The sequence below is a fragment of the Temnothorax longispinosus genome, chromosome 1, assembly GCF_030848805.1.
Source record: "Temnothorax longispinosus isolate EJ_2023e chromosome 1, Tlon_JGU_v1, whole genome shotgun sequence".
NCBI lineage: Eukaryota > Metazoa > Arthropoda > Insecta > Hymenoptera > Formicidae > Temnothorax > Temnothorax longispinosus.
The window spans coordinates 23,137,081-23,156,146 of record NC_092358.1 but is presented as its reverse complement, the minus strand read 5'-3'; the positions used below and the strand labels follow the sequence as shown (position 1 = coordinate 23,156,146).

Here is a 19,066-nt window from a genome sequence, read left to right as displayed (position 1 = left end):
CACCCGGAAACTTTTATTTTTTCACCGACAATAGTACACGCAATCTGTGCAGGTTCCGATAAAAATATTTAATAAGCTGAGGCTCCTGGAGGGGTGAGCTCCACTTTCTTGTTCTCTTTCAGTATGTGCAAAGATACCACATAGTGCACATCGTACGATCGATCAGGTTTCTTCGTGACAACGTTTCAAAATTTCTTATCGGAATCAACGCATGTTAACGGTGCAAAATAATAGGATAATAATAATAGTAACACAAGTATGAAAGTAGACAATACAGTTAGCAAAGCAATAGAAATTTGTCTACGAATTTTTGGCATCTGGCCGAATACATCGTGCGCTTTATTACGTAGACTCTTCTGGATTGTCACGCTCGTAATCGAGCAAATCTTTCAATATCGCTATATTGTAATGCATTTTTATTTCATTGAGTTTTCCGAAAGGATGAAAATTTTGGGTGACGCCATGGCATATTCGATACTTTTAACTAGACTTCTCATTTTTTGGTACAAGCAACGGTGAGATAACGGCAGTTTGTGATATGCACTGTCAATGAAAAATTAGCTTTATGTATTATTTAACTTAATTATATTTAACAGTATTATTCAACAACATTCAACAAGTTAGTTACATATAAATAATATTTCATCTTGATTTATTACTTTAGTCATTAAGATACATCTTTCGCAACTGCTTTGGTTGATAAAATAATTTATTTGGCAATTAAAAATGTAAACATAATAATAATGTAAATTAAATACGAATTGCTGAAATAAATAAATTATTGTACCCGAAGAAGATTTAAGCAGAATTGCATGGATAAAATGATTGCACAACAATTAATTTTTCATCGATGGTTCGTATAAGGCTTTGTTGCGGCCGTTATTAAAATTATGATCAATGAAAATTTTTCCTAGAACGTTCAACAAGATATTAACGATGATGGCGATCGACTGGGAAAAATGTACCAACTCAAAATTTAGTATGTTAACAACGAAGTGCAATGCCAAACTGTCGCAGCGCTTCAGTAACATAACGGTGATTCTCTATTTGACAAATATAACTCTTTTTAGCAGCAATATTTTCATAAAAAATATGAATGATGTCATAACTTCCAACGTTTCCACACGATCACTCATTATAGACATGGATTTGCCATTCGACATTAATCGAAGATTCGTATATGAATCGGTCATAATTGTTCAATATCTTCACTTGCTGATATGTGCTAACGGAATGGGATTAATAAATGCTTTACTTATAAATTTGGTGAGTCCTGTTACCTGTTACGCAAATAGATATTATTATTATTGTTATTATGAGTATTATCAATTATTTATAAATATTATTTCTTTAATATTTTATTAACCATAATGTTAATTGATTAACGGAATTTACATGTGCAAATTTTTTATTTTATCTAAAATAGTTTATTAGCAATTGCACTTTTCAGATTTTGAAAGATTCTGCAACATAAAATTGAATGTCACAAGCCATATAATATTTTTTTTGCGACCTTTATTAGTACAGCTGTTGAAAAAAACGTATATTTCAGATATTGCATATAAGCGGTCAAATCGATATTCTTCGTAAAAGTGTGTTGGAACTTTTTCCGAAAGAAAATAAGTGCAGTACAAATCGTTCTATGGTAAAAAGAGTAATCAAGAAACACCAGAATATTATCACTTTTTCAGAACATATTGAAGATCTGTACTCGTATATCTCAATGGTGCTTTTCGTATCGGATACCTTGATTATCTGCTGCTTGGGTTTTACAATGGTCACGGTAAGCGATTTTGATAAATTCTACGGTTTAAAAAAATATATACTACGGGAACCGCGCTGTTAAATCTGCAAAATAGAAAAAATTCCTGTCTTTAATTATTCATCATTTTATTACATTTCCTTTGCTCTTTCTTAAAATTATAGTCGATTGGTCGACCCAATGCTTTACAAAGTATATTAAAGACTCTCTCATTTTACTTTGTTACGAATATGGAGGCGTTCATATTCTGTTTCGCTGGAGAATACTTGAGCGCCAAGGTTAGACGTTGTGACAAATATTGTACACGATAAATAAATATTACGTAATTACTTCTTAAAGCTACAAAATCCATTATTTAATAGAGCAAAAGCATTGGAGATGCTGCGTACGATTCCCTATGGTACGAATCAAATTCCAGAGACAGTCGTATTACATTGTTCTTAATAATGAGGTCGCAAAGTCAATTAACTATTACAATTGGAAAGATAATGAATTTGTCTCTAGAACAATTTAGTAGTGTAAGTCCATTTCAGATTTGTTTTGTATAACGTGTAAACCTTTTTACAGATTTTATGCCGAAGATTTGTTTCATCGATAATATAATTGTCTAGAATTAATAAAAAAAATATAGAAATTATAGAAACGAGTCGAATAATAAGTAAATAACTTTTCACATTAAATTTAAATATTTATAATTTTTACATAAATATTCTTATAATAATCAAGTATTACTTTTGCAGATTGTAAAGGCTTCGGCCTCCTATATATCAGTCCTGCTTGCAATGTATTGAACCAAAACTACATTTCATTTACATTGAATTTTTAATAAACATTAACAGCTTGTTATTGTTTAGTTTCTAAGAAATGTGCATATGAATTAAAACGACAAGGACCATTGCAGTATTACTTACCATTCTCTTTCATGTGCGTGTACATTCGCATTGCGTGCGTGCGTTTCAATTGGAGCTTAGAATAAAACTCGGGGCTTTTTTCCAGGCGGTAGATCGATGACTCGAGATACGCAATTTTTATTAAATAAAGTCGGTAAATGTAACCCCGTGCTGTTTTCCCCCATGCTAGCATTGTTCGCTCCACTTTACGAATCCCGATAATTTTTTTCTTTTTTTTTTTTTAATTTTTCTGTAGGATGTCCATACGAACATTATACTCGTGCTGCCTGCACGGCTTCTCGCATTATTTTTAAGTCTCATAATTATAATTGGCCGCTATCGCATTACCTTGACGAGAAAGGGAGTGAGAACGAATGAGGGAGGGAACGAATTCGTAAACTTTCTGTTATTGTTCATAATTTCGTAATTGTATATCTATAGTAAATTCCTGTAAAATTCGTAATTTATTGCATATCCCCGTAGGGTTCGCAATTTACCACCAATACTATCCTTCTCCTCTCAACCCTTTGGACCAACAACGGCTTAACGTCTCTTTCCGAAAGACGGATAATTGTATATCTATAGTTGTAATCGAGTATCTTATGTTCGGTACCAAGAGGATATGTTTAATAATTATTCGTTTTCTCTCAAATGCTTGTCCATGCGCTTTCGCGTTTCAGTTTTCAGTGAAATATTCCGCGATCAATAAAAGTGAATAAAACCTACTGATGTTTGATGCTTTATAAATCATTGATTAGAGAAGCTTCTTTCTCGCAATTATAAAAATTAACAACTCGATTTCATAATCCATTTTAAAGTCGTCTAAATATAAGGTTTCACATCTTGGCATTTAACAAGTGGCATTTAATTGATACCTACCCTGTAAACTTTAATCTCAACAATTGAGCATATATTATCTAGATTTGCATAACCGATTCAACAACTGCAGTTACGTAAAGATTAATGACAATTGGTTTTTATATATACAGGGTGTTTCTTAAAGAGCGCTCGATCACTGATTACCCTAATTACATAGCGCTATTCCTTAGAGAAATTGAGTCCTAAACCATTTTTCTATAATGCTTAATAAAGCAGTAATTATGGAGAGTAAAGTTAATCCAATCAATGTCATCTTTTAGCTGGGCGTACGTTAATATATTTTCAGAAGTATATTTTTATCCTTTTTCCGTGTCGGCGTCTTACGTATCTCTGATGGTCATGTCCTGAAAAAAAAAAGAATTAATATTTGTTCTGTTTTGCTGGAGAATACTTGAGCGCTAAGGTTAGATATTGAGATGAATATTGTACGTGGGTAGTCTGAAAAGTTTAGAGCCTCAAACAAATATTTTTTTGGTCAAATTTGGTCAAATTTTTCAACATAGTCTCCTTTTAAGTCGATGTTAGGCTATACGATCATATATACAATAAGTATTACATTACATAATTGTTTCTAAGAGATATACAAGATCCATTATTTATTATAGAGCAAGATCATTAGAGCTGCTGCCGATGCTGCATACGATTCTCTTTGGTACGAATCAGATCCCAAAAACGGTCCAACTATGTATATTGCTCTTAATAATGAGATCACAAAATCAATTAACTATTACAATTGGAAATATGGCGAATTTGTCTCTAAAACAATTTCGCTGTGTAAGTCTATATCTCATTTGTTTTGTACGCGTAAAAATTTTTACAGATTTTATACTAAAGATTGTTTAGAATCAATAAAAAATAGAAAAAGTGTTTTTTTTTTTTTTTTTTTTTTTTTTTTAGACAAATAGAATATTACTATAAATCATTTTTTGTAATATTTTTAATATAAAATGTATAATAACAATATATTTTTTATTTCATATTTATATTTTTACAAAAAAATATAGTTTGAGCAGCCTGACATCTTTTCTTTTGAAGACGTTAAAAAAGCTAATCGATGTCTACCTGTGAGATGTTATTCTTGTGCTGCACTCTCTCTGTACTACAGTAAGCATCTCTACAAAAACGGCGCTTGTTCGTGTCTCCAATCTAGATGCTGTCCGACACTGAGGATCACGTGGTACAACACCTCGTTATTTGTAGAGAGGCGGGGTGTTCCGGACAGATTAAATCACTGAATCCGAGGCACGCTAAAACTGATGAACTTGTGCTTCTTAGCTAGATATTTTGTCATGTACTGCCGTGACTTCGTCACGTATCTTTCAATTTACAAATACTTGCAACACGAGCTATATTTTCCGCGCAATACTTATTCCTAAGAAAGATATCTCCCAGCGATATGCGTGTGTTCGCCCGTCGTTCCCTCTCTTGCGACGCACTACCAACAGCGAAACTTCACTTTCGCATCGTGCGAGTCGTGGAAGCTTGCATTTTGTACTATTTCCTTAAAGCTTATATTATACTATTTATCAATTGCGAGAAACCGTTAGTACTGCAATATAAAACTTCACTTATCAATTCGTTTCTCCGTCTTCTGCTTTTGGCTTATTTTTTGACGATTCCTGTAATGCTTGAGAAAGAATATCTTTTAATATTGAGGAAATAAAATTTCAGAAAAAGAAAATTTCACTTTATCCATCTTCCCTCTTCCTCAAAGACTTCTTCCCCTATACGTAGAAATACAAAACTTTTCTTACGGTCACCGAAAACAGTTCAACGCCCTATGCATATTCGCGTGTTTCGTACGCAGTTGTTTGAATTTTTAAAGAAAATAATGCACTGCGCGCTTCACCACTGTTTTCCCCTAGAATAATTCAAGAAGGAAAAGATCGGCCATCCGGAAACTTTTATTTTTTCACCGACAATAGTACACGCAATCTGTGCAGGTTCCGATAAAAATATATAATAAGCTGTGGCTGGGTGTCCTGGAGGGGTGAGCCCCACTCTCTTGTTCTCTTTCAGTATGTGCAAAGATACCGCATAGTGCACATCGTACGATGGATCAGGTTTCTTCGTAACAACGTTTCAAATTTTCTTATCGGATACAACGCATGTTAACTTTGCAGAACAATAAGAAAATAATAATAAGTGAAATATGAAAGTGGAGAATACAGTTAGCAAAGCGATAGAAATTTGTCTACGAATTTTTGGCATCTGGCCGAATACATCGTGCGTTTTATTACGTAGAGTGTTCTGGACCGTTACGGTCTTAATCGAGCAAGCCTTTCAATATCGATATATCGTAATGCATTTCAATTTAATCGAGCTTTCTGAGATGATGAACACTTTGAGCACAACAATGGCGTACACGATATTATTATGTAAACTCGTTATTTTTTGGTATAAACAGCGGTGAGATACAAAACGGCACATAGGTAGTAATATTGCACTATCAGTGAAAAAAAATAGCTTTAAATTATTATTTATTTAATTATATTTAATTATATTATTTAACAACATTAAGTTTGTTGCATAAATTTGGTATTACATCGATTCAACAATTATTTTAACCAATAAAATAAATTATTTGATAAATGCTTTAATCGATAAAATAAATTTGGCAATTGCAAATGTGAACAATATAATAAACTTAAATTAAGGACAAATTGCTGTAAATAAATTATGTATTGAACACAAATCGGAAATAAGCGGACTCGCGTGAGTAAAGTCAATGCACAACATGAAATTTTTCACCGATGGTTCGCATAACGCTTCGTTGCGGCCGTTATCACGATTATGATTAATAAAAACCGTTCGTAGAACGTTCAACAAGATATTAACGATGATGGCGATCGACTGGGAAAAATGTTCCAAGACGAAATTCAGTATGTTCGCGACGACCAGCAATGTCAAACTGTCGCACCGCTTCGCTAACATAACGGTGATTCTTTATTCGACGTCTATAATTTTTTTTAGCAGCAACGTTTTCATAAAGAACGCGGATGATGGCATAAACTTCAACGATTCCACACGATTACTCATTCTGGAGATGGATTTGCCATTTGACGCTAATCGGAGATTCGTATATGAATCAGTCATAACTTTTCAATTTGTTTATTTGCTGATATGTGCTAACGCATTGGCTTTATTAAATTGCCTACTCATAAATCTGGTAACTCCTGTTACACAAAATGTTATTCATATAATTGTTATTTTATAAGTATTATTTATTATTTATATGTATTACTTATAAAACTGAATTTTGTGATATCTAATTAACCATGTATAATATCAGTTGATTGACGGAATGTATATACATATGCAAATATCCTACATTATCAAACATAGTATATTGGTAATTGTGATATTATACGGATTTTAAACAATTCTGTACATCATAAATTTAATTTAGGTATTTAATGTTTTTTCTTTCGACCTCTCTTACATATGGCAGTTGAAAGAGACGTATATTTTAGATATTGCACATAAGCGGTCAAATCGATATTCTTCGTAAGAGTGTGACGGAAATTTTTCTAAAGAAAGGAAAGTGCGGTCCGAGTCGTTCTGTGGTAAAAGAAATAATCAAAAAACATCAGAAAGTTATCATCTTTTCAGAACATATCGAAGATCTATACTCGTATATCGCGTTGGTATTATTCGTATCGGATACTTTGATTATCTGCTGCTTGGGTTTTGCAATTGTTGCGGTAAGGATTTTTTATTAATTCTGCGGAGGAATATATATTATAGAACTCGCTCTATTGTGTGTGCTGCAGATTAGAAGAGTAAATATTAATTCGTGCCTTTAACTATTTATCATTTTATCATTTTTCTCTTGCTCTTATAATATTTCTTAAAATTCTATATAGTCGATCGGTCAACCGAATGCTTCAAAAATTATACTTAGGACTCTCTTATTTTACTTCAATACGAATCTGGAAGCGTTCATATTCTGTTTCGCTGGAGAACACTTGAGCAACAAGGTTAGACATTGTGTCTAGAATATGTAGACGACAAATAAGCCAAATATTACGTAATTGGTTCTAAAAGCTACAAGATCCATTATTCAATAGAGCAAGAGCATTGGAGATGCTGCGTACGATTCTCTCTGGTACGAATCAAATTCCAGAGACAGTCGTATTATATTGTTGTTAATAATGAGGTCGCAAAATCAATTGACTATTACAATTGGAAAGATAATGAATTTGTCTCTAGAACAATTTAGCAGTGTAAGTCTATCACAGATTTGTTTTCTATAAGTGAAACTCTTCACAGATTTTATGCTGAAGATTTGTCTCATCGATAATTGTTTAGAATCAATAAAAAATAGAAAATGCGTTATTTCCTTTAAAATATAAATAGAATGTTACTATCAATTAACTTTTGTCATATACCATATATTTTTATATTCAAATATATATTTTTATATAGTTTGCTATTTGGTTCAAATAGCAAATAATATTTACTGCACATTGCTACATATTATAGAAACAAGTCAAATGACAAATAAATATAACTTTTCACATTAAATTTAAATATTTATAATTTTTACATAAATATTCTTATAATTATCAAGTATTACTATTGCAGATTGTAAAAGCTTCGGCCTCCTACATGTCAGTCCTGCTTGCAATGTATTGAAGCAAAACTACATTTCATTTACATTAAATTTTTAATAAACAGCTTGTTATTGTTTAGTTTTTAAGAAATGTGCATATAAATTAAAATAACAAGAACCATTGCAGTATTACTTACTATTCTTTTTCATGTGCGTGTACATTCGCATGCGTGCGTGCGTTTCAATTGGAGTAAGAATAAAACTCGGGACTTCCAGACGGTAGATCGATGACTCGAGATACGCAATTTTTATTAAATGAAGTCGGTAAATGTAACCTTGTACTGCTTTCTTTTTCCCCCTGCTAGCATTGTCCGCATCACTTTGTGAGTCTCGATAATTTCTTTTTCCTTTTCTCTTTTAATTTTTCTGTAGGACTTTCATACGAACATTATACTCTTGCTGCCTGCACGGCTTCTCGCATTATTTTCAAGTCTCATAATTATAATTGGCTGCTATCGCATTATCCGGACAAAAAAGAGAGTGAGAACAAATAAGGGAAAGAACGACTTCGTAAACTTTCTGTTATTATTTACAATTTCGTAATTGTATATCTATAGTTGTAATCGAGTATCTTATGTTCAGTACCAAAAGGATGTTTAATATGATTATTCGTTTTCTCTCAATTGCTTGTCGATGCGCTTTCGCGTTTCAGTTTTCAGTGAGGTAAAACCTGCTAATGTTTGATGCTTCATAAATCATTGATTATTAGAGAAGCTTTTTTCTCGCAATTATGAAAATGACTGCAATGAGCACATGCTTCTCTATAAAATTCATTCTTCGCAACTTCGGTATCTGGCCAGTATTATGCACTGTTTTGCGCAGGTTGTTCTGACATTAATCGTCATTCAATTTGTCAGTATACTTATATTGCATTGCACTATCATACCGATGAGCTGATGGATTTGATGGACAATTTGAGCTGCTTTTTGACAGGCGTACAGCCTGTTGCTTTTTAAACTGATTATCTTCTGAACCCATCGACGGTGAGTAAACCTGATTATTCTCATTTTAAATCGTCTTCTTTCATACGATACAAGTATCAAATTGCTATTTTGTAAGTTATTTAGCATTGGTTTTTCTGTACGGTGTAGATAGTTTTGCGATATGTTGACAGCTGCGGATTAAAAAGAAAATGCGAAATATCCGTTCAGCATGAACATGATGACGAACATGGCTATCAATATCGCGTTTCGAATGCAATTGTCGGCCTTCACATAGCCGCTATAGTGACCTGTAGTCTGGGCATAATTTTGTCGGGGGATATTGGAAGTGATAACCTTAATATAACGACTGCTGCCGTTCAAGCACTTGTTTTGAGGATCATCACATCAACAGTTTACCCGTGCACGAGCTCGTAATGATCATGCAATTTTTTCACATGTTAACACAAGCGTGATTGACGTGCTAAACGCTTTAATCATGACGTTGGCAAATCCCAAGATTTATCGTTAAATTTCGAGTGATTTTATGTTAGGTAATCATCATCAACGTAACATCCTTCCGATCAGAAATTCTCGATGACTATAGATATTGATAAAACTTTAAGGTCAATTCTGGAAACTAAAATTTAAATTGTTTAAAATAATATTGCGTCGATATAGGATGATTTGACTGTCATAATTGAAGCAATGTGTGGAAGAAAGAAACATAAATTAAAATTATTTAATTTTGACTTATATAATTCAAAAACTTTTTATTTTTTCACAGATTTTACTTTTGTATAATCAATAAATATTGATTAACTGTGTGTAATTATTCTAGAATCACATAAATGTATAATAAAATAAAGATATTTAAAATAATTTTTACTTATGTATCTTTCTTTCAGCTCAATTAATACTTGAACATGTGTATATGTGTGTCTTAGTTCTCCCATAACTATTTATGTAAAATGTTATAAAATCTATCTCAACAGTTATTTTTGTTTGCTGTAATTTTTAGGTATTTTATGTTGGTGGGCGTCAAATCAATATCACACGAGAACAGTTGATAAACGTATTTTCCAGCAAACACATAAACAATTTAATTCAAATCCACAATAAATAATCGGATAGAAAAACAGCGGAAGATTATCTTATATATGTATAGAGAATGGGAGAGTCTCTATTGTTACATCGCGCTGATGCAATTTATATCGAATACTTTAATCATTTGCTCCATAGGATTTGTTATCTCTATTGTGAGTAAAATCGAGAGATATCAATAAGAAACGAATACTTATCGATAATTTCATGACTTACAGTAGTTTTGTTTTGTACGCGTAAAAATTTTTACAGATTTTATGGTAAAGATTGTCTAGAATTTTTTTTAAGATAAATAGAATTTTAGTATAAATCATTTTTTGTATATCACTTTTAATATAAAATGAAAAATAATAATATATTTTTTATTTTATATTTATATTTTTACAAAAAAATATAGTTTGAACAGCCTGACACCTTTTCTCTTGAAGACGTTAAAAAAGCTAATCGATGTCTACCTGTGAGATGTTATTCTTGTGCTGCACTCTCTTTGTACTATAGTAAGCATCTCCACAGAAACGGCGCTTCCCTTGTTCGTGTCTTCAATCTAGGTACTGTTCGACACTGAGGATCGCATGGTACAACACCTCGCACGTTATTTGTAGAGAGGCGGGGTGTTCCGGACAGATTAAATCACTGGATCCGAGGCACGCTAAAACTGATGAACTTGTGCTTCTTAAGCCCCGGACACACAAATCGACGGAAGACGTAAGACGTAAATCGTAAGGAAATCCACTAATCAGAGTCGACTATTCCCCTCTTCTTCCCTCTTAAAGAGGGGAATAGTCGACTCTGATTGGTGGATTTCCTTACGATTTACGTCTTACGTCTTCCGTCGATTTGTGTGTGAAGGCCTTTAGCTAGATATTTTGTCATGTACTGCCGTGACTTCGTCACTTATCTTTCAATTTACAAATACTTGCAACACGAGCTATATTTTCCGCGCAATACTTATTCCTAAGAAAGATATCTCCCAGCGATATGCGTGTGTTCGCCCGTCGTTCCCTCTCTTGCGACGCACTACCAACAGCGAAACTTCACTTTCGCATCGTGTGAGTCGTGGAAGCTTGCATTTTGTACTATTTCCTTAAAGCTTATATTATACCTATTTATCAATTGCGAGAAACCGTTAGTACTGCAATATAAAACTTCACTTATCAATTCGTTTCTCCGTCTTCTGCTTTTGGCTTATTTTTTGACGATTCCTGTAATAATGCTTGAGAAAGAATATTTTTTAATATTGAGGAAATAAAATCTCAGGAAGAGAAAATTTCACCTTATTCATCTTCCCTCTTCCTCAAAGACTTCTCCCCTATACGTAGAAATACAAAACTTTTCTTACGGTCACCGAAAACAGTTCAACGCCCTATGCACATTCGCGTGTTTCGTACGCAGTTGTTTGAATTTTTAAAGAAAATAATGCACTGCGCGCTTCACCACTGTTTTTCTCCTAGAATAATTCAAGAGGGAAAAGATCGGCCATCCGGAAACTTTTATTTTTTCACCGACAATAGTACACGCAATCTGTGCAGGTTCCGATAAAAATATATAATAAGCTGTGGCTGGGTGTCCTGGAGGGGTGAGCCCCACTCTCTTGTTCTCTTTCAGTATGTGCAAAGATACCACATAGTGCACATCGTGCGATGGATCAGGTTTCTTCGTAACAACGTGTCAAATTTTCTTATCGGATACAACGCATGTTAACGGTGCAAAATAATAGGATAATAATAATAGTAACACAAGTATGAAAGTAGACAATACAGTTAGCAAAGCGATAGAAATTTGTCTACGAATTTTTGGCATCTGGCCGAATACATCGTGCGCTTTATTACGTAGACTCTTCTGGATTGTCACACTCGTAATCGAGCAAGTCTTTCAATATCGATATATTGTAATGCATTTTTATTTCATCGAGTTTTCCGACAGGATGAAAATTTTGGGTGCAGCCATGGCATATTCGATACTTTTATCTAGACTTCTCATTTTTTGGTATAAGCAACGGTGAGATAATAACGGCATGTTGTGATACGCACTGTCAATGAAAAATTAGCTTTATGTATTATTTAATTTAATTACATTTAACAATATTATTCTACAACATTCAACAAGTTAGTTACATATATTTAGAATTTTATCTTGACTTATTACTTTAGTCGTTAAGATACACCTTTCGCAACTGCTTTGGTTGATAAAATAATTCATTTGGCAATTAAGAATCTAAACATAATAATAATGTTAATTAAATACGAATTGTTGAAATAACTAAATTATTGTACGCGAAGAAAATTTAAGCAGAATTGCATGGATAAAGTGATTGCACAACAATTAATTTTTCATCGATGGTTCGTATAAAGCTTTGTTGCGGCCGTTATTAAAATTATGACCTATAAAAAAATTTCCTAGAACGTTCAACAAAATATTAACGATGATGGCGATCGACTGGAAAAAATGTACCAACTCAAAATTTAGTATGTTAACAACGAAGTGCAATGCCAAACTGTCGCAGCGCTTCACTAACATAACGGTGATTCTTTATTTGACAAATGTAACTCTTTTTAGCAGCAATATCTTTATAAAAAATATGGATGATGTCATAACTTCCAACGTTTCCACACGATCACTCATTATAGACATGGATTTGCCATTCGACATTAATCGAAGATTCGTATATGAATCGGTCATAATTGTTCAATTTCTTCACTTGCTGGTATGTGCTAACGGAATGGGTTTAATAAATGCTTTACTTATAAATTTGGTGAGTCCTGTTACCTGTTACGCAAAAAGATATTATTATTATTATTATGAGTATTATCGATTATTTATAAATATTATTTCTTTAATATTTTATTAACCATAATATTAATTGATTAACGGAATATACATGTGCAAATTTCTTATTTTATCAAAAATAGTTTATTAACAATTGCGCTTTCCAAATTTTGAAAGATTCTGTGCAGCATAAATTTAATGTCATAAGCCATATAATATTCTTTTTTGCGACCGTTATTAGTACAGCTGTTGAAAGAAACGTATATTTCAGATATTGCATATAAGCGGTCAAATCGATATTCTTCGTAAAAGTGTGTTGGAACTTTTTCCAAAAGAAAATAAGTGCAGTACGAATCGTTCTATGGTAAAAAGAGTAATCAAAAAACATCAGACTATTATCACTTTTTCAGAACATATTGAAGATCTGTACTCATATATGTCAATGGTGCTTTTCATATCGGATACTTTTCTTATCTGCTGCTTGGGTTTTACAATGGTTACGGTAAGCGATTTTGATTAATTCTACGGTTAAGAGGAATACTATATAAACCGCGCTGTTAGTTCTGGAGAATAAAAGTACTAATTCGTGACGTTAATTATTATTTATCGTTTTATTACATTTCCCTTGCTCTTTCTTAAAATTCTAGTCGATTGGGCGACCTAATGCTTCAGAAAGCATAATCAGAAATTTTTTGTTTTACCTCGCTGTGAATATAGAGGTATTTATATTCTGTTTTGCTGGAGAATACTTGAGCGCTAAGGTCAGATACTGAGACAAATATTATATATGATAAATATTACAAAATACGTAATTGTTTCTAAGAGATACAAAATCCATTATTTAATAGAGCAAGAGCATTGGAGATGCTGCATACGAATCTCTTTGGTACGAGTCAGATTCCAGAAACGGTCGAAATGTATTGCTCTTAATAATGAGGTCACAAAATCAATTAACCATTACAATTGGAAATATAGCGAATTTGTCTCTAGAACAATTTAGCGGTGTAAGTCTATTTCAAATTTGTTTTGTACGCGTAAAATATTTTTAATATAAAATGTATAATAATAATATATTTTTTATTTTATATTTATATTTATATATATTTGTTTTAAATAGTAAATAATATTTTTTGCAATATTATTCACGTTATGTATATTATTAAAACGAATCAATCGACAAACGAATAACTTTCTACATTAAATTTAAAACATTCTACATTATTCTTATAATAATCCAGTAATACTATTGCAGATTCTAAAAGCTTCGGCTTCCTACATATCGGTACTACTTGCAATGTAATGAAGCAAAACTACATTCTATTTACATCGAATTTTTAATGAGCATTAGTAGCTAGTTATTGTGTAGTTACAAAAGAATTTGCATATAAATTAAAATAAAACCATTTCTTTATTACTTACTATTTTCTTTTATGTGCGTGCACATTTGCATGCGTGCGTGCGTTTCAGTTTTTGTAGGACGAGCTACTTATCTGGCGTGTTTTTATGTGGCGGATCAGAAGACGTTCGGGAGGTTTACGAATTTCTGATTACTTGAATAGGTTCCTGGATAGTGTTGGCTATAACCGGCCCTCCGAGCGTAATCCTGTTTGCGGGCGGGAAAGTTACTGTCGTGAATTAACTCTTCCAAGCCAAGCTGGGAGCGATACCTATGGCGAAATTCTAGAATATTTATTTGAAACACGCTACACTTTTACAAAAGCCACTTTTGAGCAGCCTGACACCTTTTCTTTTGAAGACGTTGAAGAAGGTAATCGATGTCTACACCTGTGAGATGTTATTCTTGTGATCTCTCTGTACGAGAATCTACATTCGTATATGGTAAGCATCTCCACAGAAACTTGTTGTTCGTGTTTCTAATCTAGGTGCCGTTCGACACTGAGGATTACGTGGTAGGAATGTTCTTCGATATATACTCCTTTAACAACACCTCGCACGAAGTTGTTTGTAGAGAGACGGTATGTTCTGGACAAATTAATTCACTGGATCCGAAGCATGCTAAAACTGATAAACTTGTGCTTCTTAGCTAGATATTTTGTCATGTATTGCCGTGACTTCGTCACGTTTCTTTCATTTTACGAATACTTGCAACACGAGCTATATTTTCCTCGCAATACTTATTTCTAAGAAAGATATATCCCCCAGCGCGATATGTTCGCCCGTCGTTTTCTCTTGCGACGCACCCTCAACAGTGAAACTTCACCTTTGCGTCGTGCAAGTTGTGGAAACTGTTATTCTGAGGTTGTGTTACATTTTTAAAGAAAACACGAGGTCATATTGCTCGTGGTCAGAATGGTCAGATACTTGATTTCGCGGAGAAAGAAACGGTATCCTCTCAACTTTTTAACGTATATACTAGACAGTGATCATCCATGAGATTGTCGCAAGTCTGTCAAAGTTTGCGATACGTGGCGATAAGAATATTCGACGAGTATAGTTATCCGGTGGACGTTGAGCGAAACGCGGCTATATTCTTTTTGAAGACTCTATTACCTTCTAGGATGTTTCAGTGTGCAAACTTATCTGGTGGCATATGTACAGCTGGAGCGGTCCGTGGAGTATTATCTGTTGTTTACGGGAAACATGAAGATGAGTACAGTCAATCGCGTGATGAAGATCGATCTTCGCACCTGCGGAATCTGGCCATATCTATTGTCAATTGTTTCATTCTGATTGTTTCGGATCGTGGTGCTGAGCATAACTCAATTTTTTAAATATCAATAGGCGGTGAGACACTTTTACATCGATAATTTCCCCGATTTAATGGATAACGTAATGTGTAAGCGGCGTTATGGCATATAGTCTGTTGTTTATCAAATTCAACACATTATAGGCGAATCAACGGTAAGATATAAATTTTGTATTATGGCTAGCTTGTAAAATAAGATATTTATATTTAGTGCGAGCGCGGCCAGACGAACTACCTTAATCTTGTCATTACTCATTCTTCAATTGCATGACTGCGGTAATTCTGTATGGGATGCTTGCTGTAAATGCCGGTGATATTCAAAGGATAAATGTGTCCGTGCAAGAACACATCTTGAAATTAAAGCTATCAGATTGACATGTATAATATCATAAAATATCCTAATAGTATCATGATATTATCATAACAGTGTTTGGCATTAACATGAAGAAATAGTAAACTATAAATTAAACAATAAAAGAATCTCAGTAATAGCAGTATAAAAAAAACATTATTATTTTAAATGTTACCTAAAATAATATTCCATTTATTTCCAACAATTAAATTAATTTATTCTTTTTTAATGTGTAAAATAAGACATCGATAAATATATTACATACAAAATGCTGTTCTCGCATATAATCAGATATATTTATTTTTTTAGATTACCGTAAAGTTTAAATAATAACATAAGAAAACAGTCTTTTTTGAAAGATCAAGATAAGCTTTTTGCATTTTATGCTGTTTCCTTAAAACTTATATTATACTTGTCAATTGCGAGAAACGCCATTAGCACTGCAATATAAAACTTCACTTATCACTTCGTTTCTAGCTCCATTTTTTGACGATTATCTGTATCTGACGGGCACCGGAGTTTTATTCAAGATATCACGATTTACATATTTCGAGAGAATAAGTTGTAAACGCGCGCACACTCGCCACACTTCCTGCACGAGAAAGAATTTTGATATTAAGGAAATAAAATCTCAGAAAAAAAAACTTTTACCTTGTCCATTTTCCCTCTTCCTCGAAGAATTCTCCCCTATGCGTGGACATACAAAGCTTTCCTTACGGTCGTTGAATATGGTTCAATGCCCTATGTATATTCACATGTTAATGTCTGCAGCTGCTTGAATTTTTAAAGAAAGTAATGCACTGCACGTTACACCACCGTCTTGTCCAAGGATTCAAAGGGAGAGAGTTTCGGCCACCCGGAAACTTTTATTTTTTTCACCGACAATAGTACACGCAATCTGTGTAGGTTGTGATCAAAATATTTAATAAGGCCATGTCTCGTGGAGGGGTGGGAGAGATAAGCCCCACTCTTGTTCTCTTCCAGCTCTTAGTTTTTACAGAGATACCGAATAGTGCATATCGTACGATCGATCAGGTGTTATTCGTAACAACGTTTAAAATTCTCTTATCGAAATCAACGCATGTTAATGGTGCAAAATAATAGGATAATAATAACAACAACAGAAATATGAAAGTAGACGTAGAGAATACAGTTACCAAAACGATAGAAATTTATTTACGAATTCTTGGCATCTGGCCGAATACATCGTACTCTTTATTCCGTATACTCTTCTGGATTATCACGCTCGTAATCGAGCAAATCTATCAATATCGATATATTGTAGTGCATTTTTATATGATCGAGTTTTCCGACATGGCACAAATTTTGGGTTCAGCCATGTCGTATTCGATATTTTTAACCAGACTTCTCATTTTTTGGTATAAGCGACGGTGAGATACGTAACGGCACGTTGTGATATGCACTGTCAATGAAAAATTAGCTTTACGTATTATTTAACTTAATTATATGTAATAATATTATTCAATAACATTAATAATATTATTCAACAAGTTAGTTACATACACTTAGTATTTCATCTTGATTTATTACTATAGTCGATAAGATACGACTTTTACAATCGTTTTAATTAATAAAATTTATTTGGCAATTAAGAGTGTAAACATAATAATAAAGTTAATTAAATACAAATCGCTAAAATAAATTAATTATTGTACACGAAGAAAATTTAAAGGGAACAACCTTGACAAGCAAACAATTTATCTTTTCTTTTTTCAAATCAAATATTTAAGAAATAAAACCTCTGAGTATTTGAAATTTTGGCACATTTGATTTTATGGTTATTTAAAAAAAAATTATTATAAAATATTAATAATAAAGTTATTGGTAATGGCGGAAAGCAGTTCAGTACCTGGTGGTGGACATGAAATCTCGAAAACTTCAACAATTTTTTTCAAAAATTTTTTATTAGTTGTTGAAAGCAATATCTAAAATGTATCGAAACAGAATTTCGAAAAAAATCTTAAAAAAATATAAAAATATTTTATTTGCAAACTAGTATAAAACTAAATTTTCTTTAATAAAATTAAAAAAAAAATTTTTTTTTTAATTTTGCTTTCAATATATCTTAGAGACACTTTTCAAAGTTATGAATCAGTTTTTTATTTTAGATTTCTTGTTACAATTGTTACTCCGAAATTATGCTTACCATCAGCTACTGAATGGAAAGAACTACTTCCATTTATTACTGATAACTCCCGTTATTATTAATATTTTTTAATAATTTTTTTTTTTTAATAATCATAAAAGAATATAGAATTATATGCCAAAGTTTCTAATACTCATAATTTTTTTTCTTAAATATTTAACTTTAAAAAAAGGTCTATTTTTTCGTTTGTCAAAATTCTATCCTCTTATTAAGCAGAATTGCATAAGTGAAGTGATTGGGCAACAATTAATTTTTCATCGATGGTTCGTATAGAGCTTTGTTGCCGCAATTAAGATTATAAGATTATAACCAATGAAACCTTTCCTAGAACGTTCAACAAGATATTAACGATGATAGCGGTCGACTGGGAAAAAAGCTCCGACACGAAATTTAGCATGTTAACAACGAAGTGCAATGCCAAACTGTCGCAGCGCTTCGTTAACATAACGGTGATTCTCTATTTGACTGCTGTAATTTTTTTTAGCAGCAAAATCCTCGTAAAGCACGCGGATGATGACATAGCCTCGAACGTTTCCACACGATTACTTATTCAAGAAATGGATTTGCCATTTGACGTTAATCGAACATTCGTATATGAATTGGTCATAATTGTTCAATTTCTTCACTTGCTGGTATGTGCTAACGGAACGGGTTTAACAAATGCTTTACTTGTACACTTGGTAAGTCCTGTTACCTGTTACGCAAAAAGATTATTATTATTATTATTATTATTATTATTATTATTATTATTATTATTATTATTATTATTATTACTATTACTATTATTATTATTATATTATAAATATTATCAATTATTTACATTATTTATAAATAATATTTTTTGATATTTTATTAATCATAAGATCAACTAATTAAAGAAATGTATACATGGACCCTATTTTAT

The 19,066-nt window shown here is 32.5% G+C and overlaps 4 protein-coding genes and 1 long non-coding RNA gene across 10 annotated transcripts in view; 4 read left to right on the top strand and 1 right to left on the bottom strand.

The window, feature by feature from the left end:
• Window position 1: 1 nt before the first annotated feature.
• On the top strand, window positions 2-4,422 carry LOC139818535 (odorant receptor 4-like). Of its 3 annotated transcripts, none has more exons than XM_071787274.1 (7): window positions 2-256; window positions 351-515; window positions 915-1,266; window positions 1,553-1,783; window positions 1,927-2,040; window positions 2,125-2,280; window positions 2,503-4,422. In XM_071787274.1, the coding sequence occupies exons 2-7, from the start codon at window positions 409-411 to the stop codon at window positions 2,551-2,553; spliced, it is 1,011 nt and encodes a 336-aa protein (XP_071643375.1). In that variant the 5' UTR covers window positions 2-256; window positions 351-408; the 3' UTR covers window positions 2,554-4,422. The 3 variants fall into 3 exon arrangements, with proteins under 3 accessions (XP_071643375.1, XP_071643382.1, XP_071643368.1); XM_071787281.1 differs by having other exon boundaries at window positions 351-1,035; window positions 1,142-1,266; XM_071787267.1 differs by having other exon boundaries at window positions 2-515.
• LOC139818529 (odorant receptor 4-like) lies at window positions 4,415-8,362 on the top strand. The gene is made up of 6 exons (XM_071787261.1): window positions 4,415-5,940; window positions 6,349-6,700; window positions 7,005-7,235; window positions 7,398-7,511; window positions 7,602-7,757; window positions 8,119-8,362. Exons 1-6 carry the CDS (start codon window positions 5,684-5,686, stop codon window positions 8,167-8,169), a joined length of 1,161 nt encoding a protein of 386 aa, XP_071643362.1. The 5' UTR covers window positions 4,415-5,683; the 3' UTR covers window positions 8,170-8,362.
• Window positions 8,363-11,728: 3,366 nt separating this feature from the next.
• Window positions 11,729-14,350, top strand: LOC139818638 (odorant receptor 4-like). The gene is made up of 6 exons (XM_071787449.1): window positions 11,729-12,168; window positions 12,571-12,922; window positions 13,208-13,438; window positions 13,584-13,697; window positions 13,785-13,940; window positions 14,189-14,350. Exons 1-6 carry the CDS (start codon window positions 11,912-11,914, stop codon window positions 14,234-14,236), a joined length of 1,158 nt encoding a protein of 385 aa, XP_071643550.1. The 5' UTR covers window positions 11,729-11,911; the 3' UTR covers window positions 14,237-14,350.
• A 441-nt stretch (window positions 14,351-14,791) lies between these two features.
• Window positions 14,792-19,066, bottom strand: part of LOC139818662 (uncharacterized) — a 10,433-nt gene continuing 6,158 nt past the window's right edge. Inside the window, exons 3-5 of the long non-coding RNA XR_011733470.1 lie at window positions 17,176-18,856; window positions 16,647-16,893; window positions 14,792-16,587 (exon numbers count right to left, since the gene is read on the bottom strand). This is a non-coding gene — a long non-coding RNA (uncharacterized lncRNA). The remainder of the gene's footprint in view (window positions 16,588-16,646; window positions 16,894-17,175; window positions 18,857-19,066) is intronic.
• The window catches only part of LOC139818267 (odorant receptor 13a-like), a 3,554-nt gene continuing 1,395 nt past the window's right edge, over window positions 16,908-19,066 (top strand). The window contains exons 1-2 of one of the 4 annotated variants that reach the window (XM_071786899.1): window positions 16,908-17,386; window positions 18,650-18,842. In XM_071786899.1, coding sequence (XP_071643000.1) covers window positions 17,124-17,386; window positions 18,650-18,842 — 456 coding nt within the window. In that variant the 5' untranslated portion in view covers window positions 16,908-17,123. Of the gene's footprint in view, window positions 17,387-18,490; window positions 18,843-19,066 lie in introns of all 4 variants that reach the window. The other 3 variants (XM_071786894.1, XM_071786887.1, XM_071786890.1) reach the window with 3 other exon arrangements.

Coding starts and splice junctions, on each gene's coding strand:
- LOC139818535 (XM_071787267.1), top strand. CDS start 259: ATGAAAGTAGACAATACAGTTAGCAAAGCAATAGAAATTTGTCTACGA. Junction 516..914: donor ATTTTTTGGTACAAGCAACG/GTGAGATAACGG, acceptor AATTTTTCCTAG/AACGTTCAACAAGATATTAA. Junction 2,281..2,502: donor CTCTAGAACAATTTAGTAGT/GTAAGTCCATTT, acceptor TTACTTTTGCAG/ATTGTAAAGGCTTCGGCCTC.
- LOC139818529 (XM_071787261.1), top strand. CDS start 5,684: ATGAAAGTGGAGAATACAGTTAGCAAAGCGATAGAAATTTGTCTACGA. Junction 6,701..7,004: donor ATTGCCTACTCATAAATCTG/GTAACTCCTGTT, acceptor CGTATATTTTAG/ATATTGCACATAAGCGGTCA. Junction 7,236..7,397: donor TGGGTTTTGCAATTGTTGCG/GTAAGGATTTTT, acceptor AATTCTATATAG/TCGATCGGTCAACCGAATGC.
- LOC139818638 (XM_071787449.1), top strand. CDS start 11,912: ATGAAAGTAGACAATACAGTTAGCAAAGCGATAGAAATTTGTCTACGA. Junction 13,439..13,583: donor TGGGTTTTACAATGGTTACG/GTAAGCGATTTT, acceptor TTAAAATTCTAG/TCGATTGGGCGACCTAATGC. Junction 13,698..13,784: donor GAGAATACTTGAGCGCTAAG/GTCAGATACTGA, acceptor ATTATTTAATAG/AGCAAGAGCATTGGAGATGC.